The sequence below is a fragment of the Ictidomys tridecemlineatus genome, chromosome 11 (genome assembly GCF_052094955.1).
Source record: "Ictidomys tridecemlineatus isolate mIctTri1 chromosome 11, mIctTri1.hap1, whole genome shotgun sequence".
NCBI lineage: Eukaryota > Metazoa > Chordata > Mammalia > Rodentia > Sciuridae > Ictidomys > Ictidomys tridecemlineatus.
Genome location: NC_135487.1, coordinates 106,658,392 through 106,682,378, shown reverse-complemented (window position 1 = coordinate 106,682,378; position 23,987 = coordinate 106,658,392). Strand labels below are relative to the sequence as shown.

Here is a 23,987-nt window from a genome sequence, read left to right as displayed (position 1 = left end):
AAGTAGCCGATTTCCGATTGCCAGTCGCAGCTCCACTAGGAGCCGCGCGGCTGCGCCAGGTGACAGGTTGGGGGAAGGGCACCTTAAGGTCGGGTTCGGCGCTCACAGCGAGAACTCAGTGAGGACTCTTGGGGAGAGGGCGGGACTTCCGCCAAAAGCGTGATTGGGTCTCTCCGTGACAGCAAAGGCGCGGAGGCAGAAGAAAGGCTGGAACCGGAGAGGGAGGGATCTGCGGCCGGTCGGCGGCGGGGATGGAAATTCCGTGCAGGCCTCGAGGTAGCTGGAGAGGTCTGTGGGCGGGGCGAACAGCCTGCGGGGCTGGGGTTGGGCCTGAAGGCCTAGGTTGGGGCTCGCCCGGGACGGGTGGGGGTTGTAGCCTGAGTGTCGGAGAGAATGGGTCCCAGCTCTGGGGAAGCTACTAAGGCTGGGGCGAGACGTCGTCTTAAATAGAGGTTTTTGTTGTTGGGTTTTGTTTTTGTTTTGCACTGACCCAAATTTTCTTTGCTCAGGATCCCACATCAAGACTAAGAGTTTCTTAGGTACCGCGGGAACTGCCCCGTGAACGTGTTCGAGAAGATGCCGTATCTTGGCTCCGAGGACGTGGTGAAGGAACTGAAGAAGGCTCTGTGTAACCCTCACATTCAGGCTGATAGGCTGCGCTACCGGAATGTCATCCAGCGAGTGATTAGGTATCACCCAACTGCCTCAGCCTGCCAATCCTCCGCACTCCCCTTGCCCCACCTTGCAGTCCCCTTCAGGGATCGCCACCCCCAGCCACTCTGAAAGAGTAGAGGAACTTTCATACAAGGCTGTTTTACCACTTCATCTTCATGCTTCTTCTCCAGATTGCCACCTCATTCTCCTTTTTGGGAAAATCCTTTACTCAGCGAAATCCCTTCATAATACAGACTGAACAATTACACATTACTGTTGACTCTCTGATATTTCTAGTATGGAGATCATTTATAGCTTCAGACCCACATATACCAGTGCCTGCTTGGCATTTCCACCTGGATAGTTCTTCAAAGGTATTCCCAAAATAGCACCAGCGTTCTTCCCTCCTTCCCAAACCTGTTCTTCTACTATCACGTTGATGAATGTCACCAGCCAGTCTAATAAGCATGTCAGTCAACCTTGATGACACCTGATTCTTCACTTTGCATGTCAGGTGGTCTGAATAATTCTAAATACCCACTTCTGTTTTGATTGAGGCCTTCATTACCAAATCCATTGTAGTTTACAATACACTGGTCACCTTGCTAGCTCGTTTATTTTCATTTTGTTTTTTGTGGTACAGGGGATTGAAACTAGGAACACTTTTTCACTGAACCACATTCCCTGCCCTTTTTATTTTTTATTATGAGATGGGGTCTAAGTTGCTTCAGAGCTTGTTAAATTGCTGAGGCTGTCTTTGAACTTGCCATCCTCCTATCTCAACCTTCCAAGTTGCTGAGCTGCTCATTTTAGTTAGAATTTTTCCACTATATAAATCTGAGTACATAACTCTTGCCTACATATGTCATTCACAGTCTTTAGTATGCACAAAGGTCCTGTGGGGTGCTTTTATGTTTGTTTGTTTTTTTAAGGAAGTCCAGCAGTTGATTCTAATTTTAGTAGGATGGGATGGAACCCTAACTAACATCTCTCCTGATGCCAGTAGTTTGATTCCACAGTTTAATAATCATCTACAGAATAAAGTACAAACTTACTACTGCCCAAGGAAACTCTACTAATGCAACTGCCTGTAGACTCTCAGAAGAATGTTCTCTTTTTGTTCACATCTATATGTCTCGAAACATGTATCATTAACTAGAATATCTGTCTGATGAATTTCCTGATCATTTGGCTGAGACATTACTTCTGTGGAGAAACATTTTCTGACTTCCTGGTAGTGTTAGACCTCTGGGTCCCCTCTGTACTTTGTACATGACTTCTGTTTAAATACTTGTCTATTGTACTGTAATGGTATTCTTGTCTGGTTCTTTAGTTGATTTTGAGTTCCTTGAGGTTTGAGACTTTACCTTCTTCAAGATTATGACCCCAGAGCATAAACTTGGAATATAAAAGCTGTTTCATTGGAATGTACTAGGGATTCAACAAATGTTGAACAGTTAGAACAACAGTGTTTATTGCATACCTACATTGTGAAATATTGTGTGATATGATAGACAAAGTAGACCTGGTTGCATCCCTCTGAAAGATCATAATCTAATTGGATAACCAGAAAGTGGAAAAGTAAAACTTCCTCTGTTGTAGGTTGGGGATTTTGTAATTTACTTCTTCCTGCTATGTATCTTGATTTCAGGCACATGACTCAGGGCTTGGACATGTCTGGTGTTTTCATGGAAATGGTAAAAGCCAGTGCCACTGTAGATATTGTTCAAAAGAAGTTGGTTTATCTATACATGTGCACATATGCACCCCTGAAACCAGATCTGGCTCTCCTGGCCATCAATACACTGTGCAAAGACTGCTCGGACCCCAATCCAATGGTGCGAGGGCTGGCACTACGAAGTATGTGTAGCCTCAGGTGAGCAACCTCTTCCCTGCCTTGTCCTCAGAGGCTGATGAGTTCAGAAAGCAATAGGGCACATTTTTTGTTGGTTGGTTTTTGTGATGCTGGGGATCAAACCCAGGGCCTCACATATACTAGGCAAAGTGCTTTACTACAGAGTTACAACACCAGCCTATGAGTCAGGTATTTAATGAGAACAATTTATTTGAGCTCTTAAGTACTAGGGAAAATACTGCTATACCCGTAACTCAGATTTTCAGCCATCATTGACTTAATAAATTGTATCATGTGGTCTTATTAAAGGAGGTTTTTTTTGGGGGGTACCAAAGATTGAACCCAAAGGCACTTAATCACTGAGACATATCTCTAGCCCTTTTTATTTGTATCAGGGTCTCACTAAGTTGTTTAGGGTCTTTCTAAGTTGCTGAGGCTGGCTTTGAACTTGTAGTCCTCCTGCTTCAGCCTCCCGAGCTGCTGGGATTACAGCCATGCACCACCACACTAGGCTTAAAGATTTTTAATTCTCACTCTTGGTAACAGCCCTCAGTTTGGACTAAAAAGTTAAATAACTACTACTATGGGGATTTTTACTGCCCTTGTAGCATTATTCTAAATGAAAAGTAAAATTATGGCATTTTAAGTTTGGGATAGGTTTTCTCTAGTTGTTTGTGATATGACAGATGCATACTCTGACACCTACTAAACCCTCTGTTAAGTGAAGAGGGACCTAATTATTTCAGGATCTGGTTGACTCCAGGATTTGTCGTTTAGGATGCCTGGTGTGCAGGAATATATCCAACAGCCTATTCTCAATGGTCTGCGGGATAAAGCTTCATATGTCCGGAGGGTGGCAGTCCTTGGCTGTGCCAAGATGCATAATCTTCATGGAGACTCTGAAGTTGGTAAGTTCACAGTAATCCACCATGATCAATATTTATTCATGCTTCTATTATGTGTATGACTTTATAAAAGATTATATAGCCTCAGTAGAAAATAATGTAGTTCCACTTCTGTGCATGTCTCTTAGTAGGATTCAGGGCTAGGTAGTTTCTGATATTAGAGAACTCATTTTGGGGGTCAAGTAAGAACTTTGCTTTAGTTACTTAGAACAATTTGGAGATGGAAGTTTTTTGCTTTACACATTTTTTTTTCTTTTTTTAAACTCCTTTTTTTCATCCTTTGTTTCACTACTTTTATCTTTCTCCCTCTCAATCTGCTTACATTTTATTGCCTTTTGTCATTTTTATAGCAGAGAAGTTCAGTTTTATCTTCCTGGAGCTATTACTCTGGCCCTCTTCCTATAACTCTGAAGCTTTTTTTCTTTATCTGAGATCTTTGTTCTTTTTTATAGATGGTGCCCTGGTAAATGAATTATACAGTTTGCTGCGTGACCAGGATCCAATTGTGGTTGTGAACTGCCTGAGGTCTCTAGAGGAAATTCTGAAACAGGAAGGAGGTGTTGTCATTAATAAGCCCATCGCCCACCATCTTTTAAATAGGTTTGGATGCCTCTGTACTCTTTTTATTATGAGGTCTGCATCCTGATAGAATGTTGTTGATGTATTAAATTAAGGAGAAATCTTGCCAGGCATGGTGGTGCATACCTGTAATCCCAGTGACTCAGGAAGCCGAGGCAGGAGGATCATACCCTATCTCAAAATAAAAATAAAAAGGCCTGGAGATGTGACTCAGTGGTTAAGTACCTGTGGGTTCAATCTCTGGTACCAAAAAAAGAAAAAGTCTTGAACAACTTTTATAGGGTAGAAAAGAGAGGAGAGTTAACCATGATTATTATCTTCCTCACATTTCTTTTATTTGCCTTAATTTCTCTGATATGTAAAATCATAAAAATATCCTGTGGGAATATGTTCTTTCCTCCTGTACAGTCATTATGTCCCCAAACTAAGCCTTAATTATATCTTAAAATTTAGGGAATCTGGCCAAGTATGGTGGGGCAGACCTAAAATCCCAGTGGCTTGGGAGGCTGAGACAAGAGAATCCAAAGTTCAAAGCCAGCTTCAGCAAAAGCAAGGCGCTAAGCAACTCAGTGAGACCCTGTCTCTAAATAAAATGCAAGATAGGGCTGGGGATGTGGCTCAGCGGGAGAGTGCCACAGTTCAATCCTGGTACCCCCCCCCCCAGAAAAAAAATTAGGGAATCTGGCCAATGTGTAGTGACACATGCCGTAATCCCAGCTATACAGGAGTCCAAGGCAGGAGAATCATAAGTTCGAGGCCAGCCTTGGCAAATTAGCAAGATCCTGTCTCAAAAATAAAAGGGGCTGGGGTGTAGCTCAGTGGTAAAGTGGTTGTTTAGAATTCACAACACATCAGATTCAATCCTCATTACTGCCGGAAGAAAGGGAGGGAAGGAGGAAAGATGAATATGAATCTATTGTATACTGATTGGGGGATTAGTTAGGTGAGTGTGAATTTGTACCATCAAATTATCTTAGAATTTTCAGTCTATTTTGCATAAATTTAAAGAACATGTGAAAAGAATGATTTGATTATGGCTTACCCCATTTTTAAGAATTCTCCCCATGTTATGATGAACATAGCAGTAGCATGGAGATGGTCCTAATTTTGCTGTAAAAATAATGCTTTTTTTTTTCTTTGTTGAATAGAATGTCAAAACTGGATCAGTGGGGCCAGGCTGAAGTATTGAACTTTCTGCTCCGCTACCAGCCCCGCAGTGAGGAGGAACTATTTGACATTCTCAATCTGTTGGACAGCTTTCTCAAGAGCAGCAGCCCAGGAGTGGTGATGGGAGCCACCAAACTCTTTCTAATTTTGGCAAAAAAGTTTCCCCACGTACAAACTGATGTGCTTGTGCGAGTCAAGGGACCTTTACTAGCTGCCTGTTCTTCAGAGAGCCGAGAGCTCTGTTTTGCTGCTCTCTGTCATGTGCGCCAGATCTTGCATAGTTTGCCAGGTCACTTTAGCAGCCACTACAAAAAGTTTTTTTGCTCCTACTCGGAGCCCCACTATATCAAACTACAGAAGGTAGAGGTGCTATGTGAACTGGTAAATGATGAGAATGTGCAGCAGGTGCTAGAGGAGCTTCGAGGGTACTGCACTGATGTGTCTGCTGACTTTGCACAGGCTGCCATCTTTGCCATAGGTAGGTATCTGCTGCTTTTCCTTCTTGGAGAAAGAGCCTAGATCAGCCACCTTGAAAGCTGTAGTTAGAGGAACCATAGAGGATAAAAGAGAACAAATCTTGCTTCAGAGACAAAGTAACACACACTATGGAATTGGGTCAATGATTACAAGCAAGGGGGAAAGGAGACTTTTTTTTTGGTTAATACTGGTGTTGTCATGTCTTCCAGGCTAAAAATACAGGTAACTCAAACTATAATACTTAATTTTTTTTAAAATAATTTTTTAGTTGTCAATGGACCTTAATTTTATTTATTTATAGTCAGTACTGAAAATTGAACCCAGTGCCTCACACATACTAGGCTAGTGCTCTATCACTGAGCCACAACTCCAGCCCCTGTGATACTTAATTTATATTGCCTTTTGTGTCTTCTATCCAAAATGCTTTCCTGTACTTCATCCTTTTTTTTTTTTTTTTTTTTTTTTTTTTGGTACCCAAGGTGCTCTACCACTGAGCTATATCCCCATCCCTTCTTTAATTTATTTATTTTGAGACAGGATCTCACTAGGTTGCTTGGGTTAGCTTCAAACTTGTGATTCTTCTGCCTCAACCTCTCAAGTCACTGGGATTGTAGGCATGCACCACCAAGCTTGGCTTAACTTCATTTTAAAGATGAAGAAATGTGGATATAAGATTATAAGATTATTACATTGTCTCTGGGCATGGTGCCTCACACCTGTAATTCCAACAGTTTTGGAGGCTGAGGCAGGGGGATTGCAAATTCAAAGCCAGCCTTGGCAACTTAGTGAGGCCCTGAGCAACTTAGAGCCTGTCTCAAAATAAAAAATAAAAAAGGCTGGGGATGTACCTTAATGGTTAAGTGCCCCCTGGATTCAGTCCCTGGTACACATACAAAAATTATTTTCTCTATATATAATTTATTTATATTGCATATATATATATATATATATATATATTTTTTTTTTTCTTATATTGCCAAAAGTTCCTATAGTACCTGAACTGGAATTGGAACCCAGCTATTCTAACTCAAAGTCCTGTGTCAGTTCACCAGTCATTTATTGACCTTCCATAATTATAATACTGAATGCAGGCTAACACAGAATAATTCCTTGATTTTAGAGACTTTGGAATTTAAAAGGCTAGAGAGACAAAAAAATAAAAGCAGCTGAAGAACTGTTTTTAGAATGCTTCAAGTGGAGAAGGGGGAAAACCCTCATATTTGGAATAAAGTATGGTTTTTAGAGGCGGAGAAGAGGGGCAAAGAACAGAGTAGAAATCCTCACAATTAAGAGATTGCCATCAAGTGTCCACAGTGGAAATATTCATGGATTGATGCACTGCAACAAAAATGGTGCTCCTATCTAGCTCATAAATATTTTGTTACTGTGTTTTTAACCTTGTTCTGTGGGAAACTTTTTGTCCATGAACTTTTAGTTATCTAGTGGTCAGTGAAATGGATTGGATTCTTTTCTTACCCAAGTTTCTTTTACAGAAAACTCAGAGTCATTTTATCAAGTAAGGAGCGATTGTTTGTTTGTTTGTTTGATTGTTTGCTTCTGGATGTCTTTAACTAATGGAAAATAATTTTAGAATGACATGCTACTATTAGATGTAATAGTAACATTTTTATCTAGGTTTTCTTCCTCTGTAGGTGGAATTGCCAGGACTTACACAGATCAGTGTGTGCAGATTCTAACAGAGTTGCTGGGGCTTCGTCAAGAACACATAACTACAGGTAATGGCTACCTTTCTAAAATTTTTTTTAAGGAGCTGGCCTATTGTAATTTCCTCCCAAATATTTTTGTTGTTGTTGTTGAATGAATAATATAGAATTTTGAACTTTTCCTTGCATGATCTGTTGTTATCAGAGAAGCTTAGGATCTGTAGATATAATAGGGTGGAGGCTTAAGGCTGTCATGAGTCACCTGGTGAGGCCCTAATAGATATATTATAGATAGGGAAGATACTACAACAACCTTTCTTATCATTTCCCTATCATTACTTTTTTTTTTTTTTTTTTTTTTTTTTTGCTACACTGCAGTGTACTCTAGTCAATTGTTTCTAAGACTAGGACAAGGGTGAAGCAAGCAAGTTGCCTAGGATGCAAAATTTAGGTGAGCGCTCACTCTTAGGTTCATGCAAATGCCAGCCCTTCAATGTTTCTTAAATTTTGCACGTTAGCACCTCTCTTGCCTCACACAGTCTCAGTCTTGGTGACTTTATTTTATTGTCTTTAGAGTATCATTCAACAACAACAGTACCCATGTTTGCATGCAGCTTTATATTTTACATAGTGCTTTTCCATATATTAGTTCATTTATCTCCATGTCAATTTAATAATATTAACATTCATGCAAGAAAATATTGTTCAGGTAATCAGTGATCCCTCCAGAATCTTTTTTCTCAGAAATCTAGTCCAAATGTATAACTTCTTAAGATTCTTTCCTGTGTGGAGGCTCTAATGCTGTGCTCTTGTATCCTGGGCTATATTGTAGTGGTGGTGCAGACGTTCCGAGACCTGGTTTGGTTGTGCCCTCAGTGTACCGAAGCAGTATGTCAGGCCCTGCCTGGCTGTGAGGAGAACATCCAAGATAGTGAGGTAGAATATAATTTTCCTTTACTTCTTGGCATAGAGGGAATGCTTAGGATTTGCTCTTCTAAAATGTAATCTAATTATTCTTTCTACCCTGTTTCTGATGTGGAAATCTTAGGATTGATTTCACCACAGATTCTCTTTTGGATGTAAATGACATATAATAAATTATAAAAACAGGATTTATGTATGGCTTTTATTACAAATCCTATATATGAGGGAGGGCTGTGAGGTACTAGGGATAGAACTCAGGAGTGCTCTACCATTGAGTTACATCCCCAGCTCTTTCTTTAAGTAATTTTTAAAAATTTGAGATAAGGTCTCACTAGATTGCTGAGGCTGGCCTCAGACTTGCCATCCTCCTGCTTCAGCCCCTGAAGTAGCTGGAATTACAGGAGTGTGCCACACTGTTCAGTGTATACATTCTTTGATATTGCTGTTCTCTCTAACAATTTTGAGTCAGATTTTTAGACTATGGAGATTTCAGTTGGAATCAGAATCAGAATCATTTGTGGAATCTTTAAAAAATTTGGATGTCACCCAAGGTCTGCTGAATTAAATGTTCAGGGGTTCAAGGCTGAGGTTGTAGCTCAGTGGTAGAGCACTTGCCTAGCGTGTGTGAGGCAGTGGGTTCAATTCTCAGCACCACATAAAAATAAAATAAAGGTATTGTGTCCACCTACAATTAAAAAATAAATATTAAAAAAATGTTCAGGGATCTGTCTACCTATGGACCTGCACACTGCAGTGTGTACTTTAGGTTAATAACCACTTTCATGAAACATTTAGAAAAATTATTTCAGTAGCTTTCACTGAAACATTAAACCCCAAATTGGGCCAAAGGCCCCAAAGATGAAGAAACCTTATTTATTGCTTAATCAGCATAAGTTATGAAAGTTTGGGGTTTTCTCCTGTGCATTAGAATTTCATTCTTATTTGTTGTAGAGAGTTCAGTAGGAGAGACCAGTACAGTGCAAGTTGAAATAAATAAAAGATTACCTTTTTTCTGCAGGCATCAGAGAAAAAGCAAAGCCAATGATTGTTCACTATCTTCTGTTTGGGAGAACCAAATGTTGAGCACCTGTTCTTATCCTTCCATTCCTAGGGAAAGCAAGCACTTATTTGGCTACTTGGTGTTCATGGGGAAAGAATCCCCAATGCTCCTTACATATTAGAGGACTTTGTAGAGAATGTGAAGTCAGAGACATTTCCTGCTGTTAAGATGGAGCTACTCACTGCACTCGTGCGCCTTTTCCTCTCTCGCCCTGCTGAATGCCAGGACATGCTGGGACGTCTGTTATATTACTGCATCGGTAGGTTTTTTAGAAGGAAATAGTACTTGCCATGGCCCATGTTAGAAATTCTCACAGCTTTCTTTGTTTGTTGAGTCACATCTGGGACCTAAAAAGAAAATGTTAATGCTTTTTTAGGGTTTTCTCTCTCCATTTTTCTCTCCTAGTATGGTTGGCACAAGGGTAAGAGGAGAGTGTTTTGTTTTTAATTAACTCTTTTGTTTGATTTCAGAGGAAGAAAAGAATATGGCTGTACGGGACCGAGGTCTCTTCTACTATCGCCTCCTCTTAGTTGGGATTGATGAAGTTAAGCGTATCCTGTGCAGTCCTAAATCTGACCCTTCTCTTGGACTTTTGGAGGATCAGGCAGAAAGACCTGTGAATAGTTGGGCTTCTGACTTCAACACTCTGGTGCCAGTGTATGGCAAAGCCCGCTGGGCAACTATCTCTAAATGTGTAGGGGCAGAGCATGGTGGTTCAGAGCGTTCTCACACAGCATCCTTTGCTGTATCAGGTAAAGATGGTTCTTTCCTTATATCTTGTTATGAAAAATCTTTAACTTTTGTAATGACTGGTAGGAAAGTAGAGTACGCTAGCTAAATACCAGACTATTACCTGAATTCGACACCTTTGAGCAAGAAAAGAGCTCATTATTGTTTATTTAAGACAGTCACGGTGTATACTTTTGGGAATGTAAATTTAAAATGTAGCTCCTACAGATTCATAAATCTCTTACACAAACTTTCTGACTCTTTTAGGACACCTGATTTCTGAAGAGAACAAGGGGAGAGTACAAGAAGCCCCTGATTCTGAAACTCTCATGTTGGTCCCCAATTGCCAGCTTACCGCTGAGTATTTTGAGAAAACTTGGCTTAGCCTCGAAGTTGCTCACCAGCAGGTGCTGCCTTGGCAGGGAGAAGTCCATCCTGACACCCTCCAGATGGCTCTACAAGTAGTGAACATTCAGACCATTGCAATGAGTAGGGCTGGGTCTCAACCATGGAAAGCCTACCTCAGTGCTCAGGATGATACTGGCTGTCTATTCTTAACAGAATTGCTGTTGGAGTCTGAGAACTCAGAAATGCAAATCTCTGTGAAACAAAGTGAGGCAAGAACTGAGACACTGAACAGTTTTATGTCTGTATTAGAAACTGTAATTGGAACAATTGGAGATATAAAATCATAACAGATCGTTGCTGGTTGGCCTCAATGCAATGAATAGCTATCAGAGTTCCTTTGTTTTCCTTATTTTAGCTGCTTATGAGTCCAGATAATATTAGAAGCAAAGGAGAGTTGGAAATACAAAAATCAGGATTCTTGTGGGTGGGATTCATCCCCACCCCCCCATACCAGGGAACCTTGGGGTGCTTAATCACAAAGCCACATCCCCAGCCCTTTTTTATTTTTTATTTTAAGATGGCATCTCACTAAGTTGCTTAAGGCCTGGCTTACCTCAGACTTGTGATCCTCCTTCCTCAGCCTCCTAAGTCACTGGGATTACAGGCATGCACCACAATGCCTAGCTGTTCTCATATTTCTAATCATGCTTTTTAGTCCAGGGTCCAAAGTCCTTTGTGTACTATCTAAAGTACCTCTTTAGTGTCCTGTATCACCATTCCCAAACATACCTTCTCTGACAAACACAAACCACTTTCAGTTTCCTGAATGTTCTTATGTCTGTGCCTTAACACCTGCTTTTATTTCCTGCCTAGAACGTTTCCTCACCCTTGTATCTTCTTTAATTAACACCCACTGTGTCTTTCAGTATTTAGCTGAGTTACTGCCCTTTCACGAAGTATTCCATGAGCCTCACAGCCTACATTTTGTTCAGGCTGTCAGAGTGGCCAGTGCATACCTCTAGCACTGCTACCGTAACTTATCTCTTGTCCTCACTTTATATTTTAATCATACCAATTACATCTTGTACATTGAGACCACTAATACAAAAAACAGTTCTAATAAATAATGGTAAAATATAAATAAGACTAAACTATCCAGTAAGGGGAAAATGAAAATATTGGTTAAGGCCAATTGGGTTGGGATGGGGAAATACACAAATGTTTAGGCTAAAAGGGTCGACAGACATAGTGTGTCTCAGCTGTGACTCTATAGATGTCTAGGCAGTCATAGTGAAAGGAAACATATAATTGTCATCAAAGAGGAAGAAATTTTCCATTTTTAATTTCAAAGAGAAATTTATAGTTTCATTTAGATGGGTACAAAGCCAAATATATATGTGTTTGTATATATATAATATATATATATATATATATATATATATGTATATATAGGACCCTATAGGAAATTAGTAAAACTTTTCTCATGACTTTTTTTTGCAGGAGGGGTACTGGGGATTGAACCCAGGGACACTTTACCACTGAGCTAAATCTCTAGTCCTTTTTTAAAAAAAAATTAATATTTTTTAGTTAATATTTTTTTAGTTATCAACAGACCTTTATTTTATTTATTTATATGTGGTGCTGGAGATTGAACCCAGTGCCTCACACATGCTAGGCAATTGCTCTACCACTGGGCCATAACCCAACCACCCCCCACCTTTTTAAAAATATTTATTTTTTAGTTGTAGTTGGATATAGTACCTTTATTTTACTTATTTATTTTTATGTGGTGCTGCGGATTGAACCCAGGGTCTCGCACGTGCGAGGCAAGCGATCTACCACTGAGCCACAACCCCAACACCCCCAAATCCCTTTTTGAAATTTTGAGACAGGGTCTCACAAGTTGCTGAGGCTGGCCTTAAACTTGTAATATCCTACCTCAGCCACCTGAATTACTGGGATTATAGGAGTGTGCCACTGCTCCCAGCTATATGTTTTCATTGGGTTCTTCAATAAAATCAGAGAGCATAACTTGAACATGGAATTTAATTAAGGAGTATCTTCAAGGACTTCATATAACATTGCCCAAGTATGTGGTCTTCATCATCCACCTTAATTCCAAGACTTCTACACCTAGATTTATAAATTCCGTGTGCTTCGGATAAATTTTTGCTTGTCACTTTTCTCAACTATGTGTTCTTCACAGGAGTACATAATAGTATTGAATTTTCTAGTAAGAGCCTGAACTTTTTAAGTTGTTTATTAAAGGGTCTTCTCACCCCACTGGACAATTTATGAACAGTGGATGTCTTTCCTTCTGTGTTCATGGTGCTCGCCACATAATATTACTCTATAAACAGTAATTGACCTTAAGTAATTAAGATTCCAATAGTGTTTTGAGATTGCTGCTTTATTATATTATATCAATTGTAGAGAAAATAATGGAATTTCATCTAGACCTGGACTTCTTAAAAGTGGCAGTTTTGACATTTGGGGAAGGATAATTTGTTATGGGAGGATAATTTGCTATGGAAGGATAATTTGTTTCCTGTGCACTATAAGATAATTGTTGGCAGAAACTCTGGGCTTCTACGTAATGGATGCCAGTAGACATTGTGTTGTGACAACTAAAAATGTCTCCAGACATTTCTAAAGGAGGGGCAACCCCTAGTTTCAATAATTAGCGAAGGGCTGGGGTTGTGGCTCAGTGGTAGTGCACTCGTCTGGAATGTATGAAGCACTGGGTTCTATCCTCAGCATCGCATATAAATAAATAAGTAAAAAGGCATCTAAAACTAAAAATATATATATACTTAAAAAATTAATGAAGAATTGACTTTTTTCTGTAGCTTGTTTTTTTTCCATTTTTCTTTTTTAGTTTTTTTTAACTGGTACATACATATTTACATTGTATGTATTTATGATATCATGTGGTGTGTAGTTTGGTTTTAATAATTTATAAACAATATGACCAAAGTTCAAGTATCCTATGAAGTTAATTCTTAAATGTTTCTTGCCCTTAGGAACTGTATTTATCATCTGCATACATGTGGATTTTTGTGGTTTTGCTGTTTAAAAACCCACTAAAGTACTAGGGATTGGACCCAGGGGTACCTTACTACTGAGTGATATCCCAGCTCCTTTGTATTTTTTGAGACAGGGTCTCCCGAAAGTGCTTAAGACCTTGCTAAATTGCTGAGACTGGCATTGAACTTGAGATCCTCTTGCCTCAGTTCCTATCAGTGGAATTACAGGCACACACCATCACACCTAGCTCATACGTCTAATTTGATAGTGTGATGTAAGTGGATGCTTATCTTTTTTAAAAAATATTTTTTAGTTGTAGTTGGACATAATACCTTTATTTTATTTATTTTTATGTGGTGCTGAGGATGGAACCCAGTGCCTCACACATGCTAGGTGAGCACTCTACCACTGAGCCACAACCCCAGCCCCCTTGATGCTTATCTTTAAACATCCTTGAGGGTAGTTGATACTGTGTTCTGAGAATAATAGTCTTCTAATGTTAGCCTAAGTTAATGAGTAATCAGTATGTAACTTATATAATGAGTGCCCAGGAAGACATGGTGTGGAACATGGTAGAGGCAGTCACTTCATGGTTACTGATCATAATTTTATAGTTGTGGACCATGATTGTAATATGTCTCCATTCTCCCTCTTTTTGAATGGGAGTTCTGTTAGAATTATTGTGTCCCTTTCTCAGATATTGGGTGGTTAGGGGACTTGTTTTTTATAGGTTTCCATGCTGAGAAGAACTGCATCCTAGGATCCATCCACATATACATTTGGTGCAAATGACAAGATCCTGGACTTCCATCCAGGATAATATAATAAGAAAAAGTTTTTCCAGGAGGGATATAAATTGTTCTGGCCAGAGGGAGGCAAGAGAAACAAGTAATAATACCAAATTCTGGCTTCACAATTTTTCAGTAATAATTAGGAGCGCAATAGTAAGACTTCAGAGGTGAAAGTCTGTGGGTTGAGGGGAAAGGATAGTTTGGAAGGGTGCTACACTGAAGGCCCAAAGTGAAGTAAACAAAGGATGAAAATTTATTCCACACTGCCCATTAAAGCCTGTCCTGTTTCTATAGCCTTACAACATTGCTTATATGAAATAATGCAAAGGCATCAAGATTAGGTTCCAGAGATGGCATTTTCCATAAGCGTATCAACAGTGAAATGAGGAGTTTGAGGTAAAATAAGTCAATTAGACTAACATTCCCTTTTTTTGTAATAGACTTTGTAATCTAATTCATGAATGCACTTGATATAAGAAAATCACAAACAGATACCGTGTTAGGTAAGGCTTTTCTTAGAAATACATATTGATTCACAGAGTTTTTGCAGTTTTCACTCCACATCCTTAGCCACATGTCAAACCCAACTCAGAAATACAAAACTCTGAGGGCTCTTTTGATGTTAAAGGTCTTAAAACTATTAGTATTAACTCAAGTTTTAGTCTTTTTGTCTTATAAAGAGGATGAGTGATAGATGATAACAAATGAAAATGGCCCTCTAGCTACAAAGGAACTTAATTTCTGTTCCTAGTGCAAAAGCGATTTATGATTTATTTTAAAGATTTTTTAAAAGAATTTAACCTTTTATTTGTTTTTATGTGGTGCTGAGGATCAAATCCAGTTCCTCATTGTGCTAGGTAAATGCTCTACCACTGAGCTACAGCACCAACACTAAAGATATATGTGTGTGTATTTTTTAAGCATTTTTAGGACCAGGTGTGGTGGCACACTCAGTATCCCAGCAACTCAGAAGGCTGAGGTAGTGAGGTAGGAGGATCCAAGTTTGAGGTCAGTCTTGGCAACTTAGACCTTGTCTTAAATTTTTAAAAATAAAAAGGGCTGTGGTTGTAGCTCAAAGTAGAGCTCCCCTGGGTTCAATCCCCAATACCTCAGATGAATAAGTAAATAAAAAGCAATTTCAGGTTCACAGCAAAATTTAAAGTACAGATGTTTCTCATATACTCCCTGCTCTTATATATACAGTCTTCCTCACTATTAACATCCTCAACCATATAACTGTTACAACTGATGAATTTGCCTCATCAATTATCTATCACTTGTCTAGTCATCTAAATTCTTCCTTGTCATTTTTTTGGGGGTGGGGGTGGGTTGGAGGTACAAGGGATTGGACCTAGCAGGACTGAGCCACATCCCCAATCCTTTTTTATTGTTTATTTTTAAGCAGAGTCTCACTGAGTTGCTTAGGGCATCACTAAGTTGCTGAAGCTGGCTTTGAACTTGTGATGCTCCTGCCTCAGCCTCCCAAGCTGCTGGGATTACAGGAGTGCACCACCATGCCCAGCCCTCCTTGTCTTGGCTATTTTAATAAGCGTGTAGTAGTCATTTGTACTTTTAGTGTGGAACAGACAACAAGATTGGCTCTGATTATTCTGAGTAACTGACTTGCTATTTATGCTTGAATTTTATTAGTTGGGGCTGTTAATAATTTTATCAGGTCAGACAGGTTTAAATGATAGGGTTGTTAATAGGTTTGAGTGATGCTTCTAAGATGCAGACCCAAAATCTGGATTTAGCAAAATTAAGAATGCAGCCATCACAGGTAAGTGTCTAATCCTCAGATCTCTTAAAACAATAATGGAATTCAATCCTTCGGGAAAATTCTCTTGTTAGTGAATTTCTGTTCTCTTTCACCTTGGTCAGTAGGCCTTGGGCTAAAAGGAAGATCCTTAACATTTGATGCATACCTGACACTTAAGATAATCCCTATAACATTATTTAATTCTCACAATTTCCCTATGTTTTGTATAATCACTATTTATGATTCATCAAACATTTAAGTTGGGATTTTTCCACCTCTTAGTCATTATGTGTGCTTTCCCTTCCACCTTAAATAGTCTTAATTTCTCCTTTTTTGCCTGGTGAATCTCCTTCAGAACTCATCTCTGATGTTACTACTCTTAAGGAAGCCTTCCCAATCCCCTAGGTTTGCTTCCCTATTATAATCTCATTTCGTGTGTTATGTGTCATTTTCTGTGTTATTTGTGTCAAGTATCATTTCTTACTACATATAGGTGCTCAGTAAATAATCACTGTATGATTATGTCCAGTAAGTACTATAATCAGAAGTTGAATGTTGATCTCTTCAAAAACTTTCTTTAAATTACAATATACACAAAACCTAACAGGAAGTATTTCTTAATGAAATTACCCAAGAGACTCTTCCTCAACTTGATCTCAGATCTAAATTGGCTATCTAACAATAAAAGTTATTCATTACTCTATGTATACTGGCTAGGGTGTGATTCTGAGCTAAGGAACTGAAAGTCTTCAACAAGACTCCCCAATTCCATTTGCTAGGCAAATGCTCTACCACTGAACTACAGTTCAGCCCTTAAGAGAAGTCCCACCTTTCTGATCAGCTATTTCTAAAGAAAGCAGGTGGAAAAAAGTTTCCAGAACTACAAATTCAGTTAGGAAACTACAAGCTGTGGACACATCTGCTGGTTTACCAGTATTTCTAACTTCCTGTTGAGCTGAAAACTGCTTGTTTTGTGGAAGAGCAAAATTTAATAGTAAACATCTAAAATGAAGAGTCCCAAAACTTTTGAGGAACAAACAGAATGCATCGTGAACACTCTACTCACAAACTTCCTGAGCCCAACATTGCATGTTGCCAACCGGGACCTGGGCTCCATCGACAAACCTGACTCAGGTAAGGCTCCTGACCTGAGATGGTGATTACAATGAATCAGAGAATCTGAGTGTGCTTTTTTAAATTTTATCTTAAGTAAACTCTAAATTTCTAGCAACCCCTGAAGGGAAAGAGATTCTCAGTGAAGGAAAATTTTCTGACTAGCACATTGATAGCACATTGAAGTTCTTGGGGAGAAATTGTTTAAAAGACTAAAGAAGTTTTCCCCTTTGCCCAGATTCCTGATACTTATTCCTTCAAGCATTGTGACCAATTTGTTTCCTCTTTCTTAGGAGAGGCTTGCAGCTTTGATGTGGCTATCATTGCTGGTCGCCTTCAGATGTTGGGTGACCAATTCAATGGAGAATTGGAAGCTTCTGCTAAAAACGTCATTGCAAAAACCATTCAGGGACAGGTCAGTTGTTTACTTCTTGCTATTGTTTTTTACTCTTTTCTATTTCAAACCTCCTTTTCTTACTATATAAACTGTGACTAGGAATGTCCTGTGAAAGATTTGAGGGCTTATATTTATCTAAGGGGATACAGCAGGAAATGCCCATTGCCCATTCTTTTTTTTTTTTTTTTCTTTTTCTTTTTTTGGTACTGGGGATTAAACACAGGTACACTTTACCACTGAGTGATATCTCCAATCCTTTTTATTTTTTATTTTGAAATAGGGTCTTGCTAAGTTGCTTAGGGCCTCATTAAATTGCTAAGGCTGGCCTTGAACTTTCAATCCTCCTGCCTCAGCCTCCTGAGTTGCTGGGATTACAGGTGTATGCCACCACACCTGGTGCATCCTATCAATTGACACAAGATTTTATTTTGCCCCATTTTATTTTGCTTTTCCACTGTGAAGTTTACTCTTTTCCCCTGTGTAATTAATAAGTTTTATAAAGAGGTACTTTGCAACTATGTAAATATCCTATAACCCATCAAAATTTCAATCTGTTTACTTTTATATCACTACAACTTATGAATTTCCACATTATTCAAATATCCACATTACTCAACAGGAAGTTATCATCTGTTACTATCATTATTTAGATGCTCAAATTGTCTCGTATTTCTCTAGTGAGAGTCCTTTTGATTAGGACCATGACTCTTTTATGTGTACCATACTTTGAGTACTTCTTTAATTTCTAGTAGAAGATCTTTACTTTCCACGCTGTCTGGAGTCATCCATTCTCCAGGGAGCTGTGTTTTCTTTTAATGAAAAAACATGTTCAGAAACTTAGATCTGGGTCCCCTTCCATGTGATTCCCTTCTTAACTTGTTTGGACTCTTGACACCTTCCTCTGACCACTGTTAGTTCCCCAAACCCCAAAAGGCCATGTTTGGCTCCACCTAATGGCTTTTGGATGAAGTCATTTGGAAAGGGGAAAGGAAAGATGAAAAGGAAGAGCTTTGTTTCTTTTTTCTTTTACTTTAGAGTTGCCTAGAATTTTCTTAGTCATGCAAACAATACCTTTACAGTTTGGCTTACTGTACTTTCATGTACTTAATATTTTTCTTTCAAAAGTCATTTTTCTTTCATTTTATTCATCCTAAGCAATCTGAAACCATGGATCTGATGGGCTATTTCCATGTTTTTCTAATACTCATTAAAATGTTAAAAGGAGAAAAGTTTATCCATCTGTCCCCTAATATTACTTCAGGTATCACCAGTGGCACATTGGCCACTCTTTGGGAGGCACTTTCTCTACTGGATTCCTATATCGGCAGTCTCCTGTACTTTTTGAGTGATGTACTCTACTGATAGATCCTCTCTCCTCAGGTAGGAGCTGTACTTCAAGACACAGTGCAGTTCCTCAGCAAGGCCTGGTGTGCTCAAGATTCCAGCATAGTTTATGAGAGAGCCTTTCTGGCAGTGTCAGTGAAACTTTTTGAATATGTGGCCCATGTGGCTCCTGAAGTGGTGAGACAGATGGCTGTGCCCATGACGAGTATGATCAATGGGAACCAAGCCATCCGAGAGTTCATTCAAGGCCAGGGGGGATGGGTAAGTATGTTGGGGCCCCTACCTTTGCTACGCACCTGCACTGTTTGGTATTAATACCTGGGACTCTAACTATGACCCTTTTTGTAAATTGGAAACCAAGCCAGAAAACAGGCCTCCCAAGTTGGCTGAAATTGTTGCCATGGGAAAGGGAGTAGAAGAAAGCTCAGCCTGTGGGGGTTGGGCTCCAGAGTCATATTGCCTAAAGTGCTGTCTACAGACTCTAAATTCATCTCCACTCCCTTCCAATAATCATATACATGAAGTATACTGTTGGTAGAGTTCTAATCTCTGCTTGGCTTCAGTCTGTTCCCTGGTGAATTTCTGGGTCTTTTTTTTCTAACATCCTTAAATGTGTTTTAAGGAAATTCAGAACTTTAATATTATCTAACAAAAAAGCAGTTTATCTGTTGTAGTGGTAACTAAAAGACATTCTAAGCCTATGTCTTAGTAATTGTTGGAACCTCTGCTGTCATAGAGTGTTTCTCTATTTCTAGGATGTGGGGTGAGGAGCAGTGTGTGTGGGGTGCCTATAACCTCAAGAATTTGGGAGGCTGAGGAAGGAGAATTGCAAGTTTGAGGTCAACAAGAGCAACTTCGTGAGACACTGTCTCAAAATAAAAAATAAAATTGTAACTCAGTACAGCACCCCTCAGTTCAATCCCCACCACCAAATAAATTTTTAAAAATTAAAAAACAAAATTGTTCCCTGGATTATCTATAGACCATTCACTGGTTTCTTAGGAAGTTTTTTTGGGGGGTGGGGGAGATTGGGATTGAACCCAGGGGTGCTTAATCACTGAGCTACATCCCTAGCCCTTTTGATTTTTTATTTTGAAATAGGATCTTGGTAAATTGCTTAGGCCCTCACTAAGTTGCTGAGGCTGGCTACAAGTTTGGGATCCTCTTGCCTTAGCCTCCTGAGGTTCTGGGATTTACAGGTAATGCACCAAACTCCTGACACTTAGGAAGTTTTTAAAGACCATTCTTTGACTGTAGGATTTTCACTATTCTTCCTAGGAAAATCTGGAGAGCTGAAGAAGTGGAATTATTCCCCAGACCAACATCACTTCCTCTTTGACTGAACAGGGACTGATTTCTGGCAATTAAAATGGACAAAAAAAAAAAAAAAAAAAAACTCGCTTCATCTGGCAGAATTGAACTTAGCTGAATAAGTAATTTTCTACTGATTATTAAAGTCAGGAGAAACTCCCAAAAGCCTGTGGAGATTTTATACTTTCTTTCTTTACATGAATTTTAATGAGATTTTGTCGAAGCAGAGACCTCCAGACATAAAGTAATGACTTGTTATGAGTAAATTTCTAGGCAACAGGACAGGCCTTTGCTGGAGATTTTGGAGGAAACAGAGAACACTAGAAATTATTCTTTCAGATTTAGCCCTGTATTTTGGTAAGGATCTTGTCTACTAATTTTGCAATCTAAAGGGAGACTTTTGGTTGGAAAATCTTACATTATATCAAGTTGATTTTCTCTCAAATTTATCCCTAAATTTCATGTTAATTTCACCTGAGCAGAATTAATTTTATGTATTTTAGAGGCTGAAAGCCAAAAATTGCAGTTTGTTCATCTAGCTTTTTACTAGAAAAGGTCAAAGGAAGATTAAAAATTACTGCATGTTTATTGCCACAGGATGTAGGAAGTGCCAACCCACATTTAGGACTGTAGCGCCACCCCAGTTTAGATGAAGCTAGTTGCTTACCACAGAGTTTTTGTTTGTTGTTTTCTGTACTGGAGATTGAACCCTGAGGTGCTTTACCACTAAGCTATATCTGCAGACCTTTTCATTTTTTGAGCAACTAAGTTGCTTAGACCCTCACTAAATTGCTGAGGCTAGCCTCAAACTTGCGATTCTCCTGTCTCAGCCTCCTGAGTTGCTGGGATTACATAAGTGATTCAATGGGCCTGGCCAGAGTTTTTAAAAGTATGTTTCACCTAGCACTTGTGAGTCTTATTAAATTACTGATTCCCAAGTCCCACCTCTAGAAATTTTGATTTTGTAAGGAGTGGAGACTGGGGCCTGGGAACCTATCATTTCAACTCCATAGGTGATTCTAATGCACATAGAGTTTGAGAACTATCACTTTAGAAAAAAAGTTGAAAAATTACAAACCATAGGCCAAATCTATCCTGCTCTTTTTCTTTCTTTCTTTTCTTTTTTCTTTCTTTCTTTCTTTTTTTTTTTTTTTTTTTGTAAATAAGTGTTATTGGAATGTAATGTCATTCATTTGTCTATATAGTGTCTGTAGCTGCCTTAACACTACAACAATAGAGTTGAATAGGTAGGGCAGACACCATGTGGCCTATCGAGTCTAAAATACTTACTAGCTGACTCTACAGGAAAAGTTTGCTAATCTCTGCTCTAGAGCTAAATGAACATTTCTTCTGGAGTAATTTTAAGCTTTGTTACAGTTCTGATAATTTCTATAAACACAGTTGTAATTAGGAATTAAACTCAAAGTTACTAAGCCCTTTTTTCAGAACTTAGTTTGAAGGTGTCTTATTTTTGTTTTTTTTAATCTTTTTTTAGGTACCAGGGATTGAACCCAGGGGTGCTCAAACACTGAGCCATATCCCCAGTTCTTTTTATTTATTTTTTTAAATTTTGAGACAGGGTCTCACTAAACTTCTTAGGCCTTGCTGAGTTGCTGAGGCTGGCTTTTGAACTTGCAATTCTCCTGCCTTAGCATTTTAAGCCTCCGGGATTACAGGCATGTACTACCATGCCCAGGAGAGAGTCTTCAGTCAATCAGCAAGCTCTGTGGTTCCTGAGTTTCTGATTAAAGGTATATATTTCTTTGGCCTTACAAGCAAAAGTGATTGTAAGTAAAAATTATTCTATGATCTGTGTGTCTCACAGTAGTCCTTAAAAATATAGTCAATTAGTAGGCAGTCATCAGCTACACATTCTAAAACAACAACAACAGACTATTTACTTGAATGTCAGGAAGAAAATACTGCTATATGTACTTATTAAATCAGGTGTTAGTGACTGGCTGAATTTTACCAAAGCTAACGATTTTCCCTCCCTCAGTCAGCCATCTCTCTGGCTTTTAAATGCAGAGAAGTAAATATACGAATCTGTTAATATATTTTTGCTTTTCCAAGTAATACTTATTTTTTTCTATTCCTGGAAAAAAATCACAATAGGTTAATAATCCAGAGACAAAAATTTCTTTTTTCTTTTTAGTAGAAATTAGCCATGTTTACTACCACCTAAGACAGTTGATATATATCTAAGTCCCTTATATAAAAATCAAGATGGTGAGTTTTGTGGTATTTGACCTCTTAGGCAAAAGCATAATATTTTCACTTTGACTAATGCTGTTTATGAAATAAAATTCTTCTGTCTATGCATTTGAACTCAGTTTTAGCAAGTGCAATCTAAATTGGATAGTAAACTGGGCATGGTGGCACATGTCTATAATCCCAGTGGCTTAGGAGGCTGAGGCAGGCTTTTGCAAGTTCAAAGCCAGTCTCAGCAACTTAACAAGGCCCCAAACAACTTAGTGAGACCCTGCTTCAAAATAAAAAAATAGAAAGGGCTGGGGATGGGTCTCAGTGGTAAAGTGATGCTGGTTTCAATCCTGGTACCAAAAAAAAGTCAGGCCAGCCCCTCCTTTTTCTTTTTTCCCTCTTATCATACCAGCTCCCTATTTCATCCTGTTTTGCCCCATAAAACATCAGACTGTGAATTTAGTTCCAATTATACTGCAGTGTATTGAGGTTAGAAGATACAGTGCCCCTTGAGATTATACCAGGCAAGTGGGTCAAGCAGCTCTGCTTCATGTTGCGTCTGTTGCTAGGTCATCCCATCTTAGGAAAGCTTAAGTGATTGGGCTGCTGGAAGAAGACCTTGTCTAGCTCAGAGATGACGAATGCCTTCCGATTGCCTAATTTTAACAATTTAATTTCACTGTAGGGTAATTATATGACTTTGGGCAAGTGACCTAATTCCTCTGTGCCTTACTTTCCACATCTGTAAAACAAAGATTATTTAGTAACTACTTCATAAGAATATTGTGAGGGATATATGAAACAATATACTCTGTAAAGGGCTCATCTTAGTACCTGGCGTAATTTAACACTATACTGTTAGCAATTTGGAACCCCTGTGATTTGGAGTTCCTAAGGTTCTAGATTGGCTTTTTTTTTTCCTCCATTAATTTTGTCTCTCACATACGTAAGTCAGTCTTAGAGCTTCACCTTTCACTCAATGTGAGTGATTCCTAAGTATGATTTATTTCTCTTCTTCTCAAATCCACAAACTAATGCTTATTTCTGCATGCCTTTCTTATCTCATACTCTCCTAGATTGCTATCCAACTGGCTCAGTCATTTTTACCTTTTTCCCTCTTTCGTCCTAATCATCCAGTTAATCTTCCTCATTTATTCCTTCCTGTCTTCCCTTATAATATGTGGGTCTCAGAAAGCATTACTCACTGTTTTTTGTTTTGCTTTGTTTTTTAACCAGAAAAAAAATCCTAATAACATATAAAATGTTGCTGAAAGTATGCCCAGCAAAAGGAGGCTTTTTTTTTTTTTTTTAAAGGAGCAATCAAGAAACTTTCCAGGACTGGATTGTGGCTCAGTGCCAGAGCACTTGCCTTCCATGTGTGAAGCACTGGGTTCAATCCGCAGCACAACAAACAAACAAACAAACAAATAAATAAAGATATTGTGTCCATCTACAACTAAAGATAATATTAAAAAGAAAAGAAACACTTTCCAGAAGCATTAGTTTGTTTCCATGCTCTTAAAATCCTTCAGTAAAACTTTTTAGGGTAATTGAGTATGTTTATTATCTTGATTGAGGTAATGGTTTCATGGGATACATACATGTCAAAAGTGTACAGTTTGACATGTGTAGCTTGTTGTATGTCAGTACTACTTCAATAAAGTTGTTTTTTAAAAAGAAA

The 23,987-nt window shown here is 38.8% G+C and overlaps 2 protein-coding genes across 5 annotated transcripts; both read left to right on the top strand.

Annotated features, from left to right (window-relative positions):
* The first annotated feature begins 66 nt into the window (after positions 1 to 66).
* Positions 67 to 10,718, top strand: Ap4b1 (adaptor related protein complex 4 subunit beta 1). 4 transcript variants are annotated; one of them, XM_013363953.4, is made up of 11 exons: positions 67 to 276; positions 510 to 689; positions 2,306 to 2,530; positions 3,287 to 3,417; positions 3,867 to 4,014; positions 5,142 to 5,638; positions 7,290 to 7,373; positions 8,134 to 8,237; positions 9,337 to 9,544; positions 9,756 to 10,037; positions 10,282 to 10,718. In XM_013363953.4, exons 2-11 carry the CDS (start codon positions 577 to 579, stop codon positions 10,707 to 10,709), a joined length of 2,220 nt encoding a protein of 739 aa, XP_013219407.1. In that variant the 5' UTR covers positions 67 to 276; positions 510 to 576; the 3' UTR covers positions 10,710 to 10,718. The 4 variants fall into 4 exon arrangements, with proteins under 4 accessions (XP_013219407.1, XP_013219408.1, XP_077883179.1 ...); XM_013363954.4 differs by having other exon boundaries at positions 67 to 288; XM_078027053.1 differs by lacking the exon at positions 67 to 276 and adding an exon at positions 291 to 342.
* Positions 10,719 to 10,870: 152 nt separating this feature from the next.
* On the top strand, positions 10,871 to 23,987 carry Bcl2l15 (BCL2 like 15). Its single transcript, XM_005337645.5, has 4 exons — positions 10,871 to 17,073; positions 17,346 to 17,467; positions 18,830 to 19,054; positions 20,072 to 23,987. The coding sequence occupies exons 1-4, from the start codon at positions 16,947 to 16,949 to the stop codon at positions 20,087 to 20,089; spliced, it is 492 nt and encodes a 163-aa protein (XP_005337702.2). The 5' UTR covers positions 10,871 to 16,946; the 3' UTR covers positions 20,090 to 23,987.

What these genes read in the sequence shown, in the direction of transcription:
- Ap4b1 (XM_013363953.4), top strand. Translation starts at nt 577, where the DNA reads ATGCCGTATCTTGGCTCCGAGGACGTGGTGAAGGAACTGAAGAAGGCT. An exon ending in GGCTGCCATCTTTGCCATAG is followed by an intron (nt 5,639 to 7,289) that starts GTAGGTATCTGC and finishes CTTCCTCTGTAG; the next exon opens with GTGGAATTGCCAGGACTTAC. An exon ending in AGAACATCCAAGATAGTGAG is followed by an intron (nt 8,238 to 9,336) that starts GTAGAATATAAT and finishes TTCCATTCCTAG; the next exon opens with GGAAAGCAAGCACTTATTTG.
- Bcl2l15 (XM_005337645.5), top strand. Translation starts at nt 16,947, where the DNA reads ATGAAGAGTCCCAAAACTTTTGAGGAACAAACAGAATGCATCGTGAAC. An exon ending in CATCGACAAACCTGACTCAG is followed by an intron (nt 17,074 to 17,345) that starts GTAAGGCTCCTG and finishes CCTCTTTCTTAG; the next exon opens with GAGAGGCTTGCAGCTTTGAT. An exon ending in CAAAAACCATTCAGGGACAG is followed by an intron (nt 17,468 to 18,829) that starts GTCAGTTGTTTA and finishes CTCTCTCCTCAG; the next exon opens with GTAGGAGCTGTACTTCAAGA.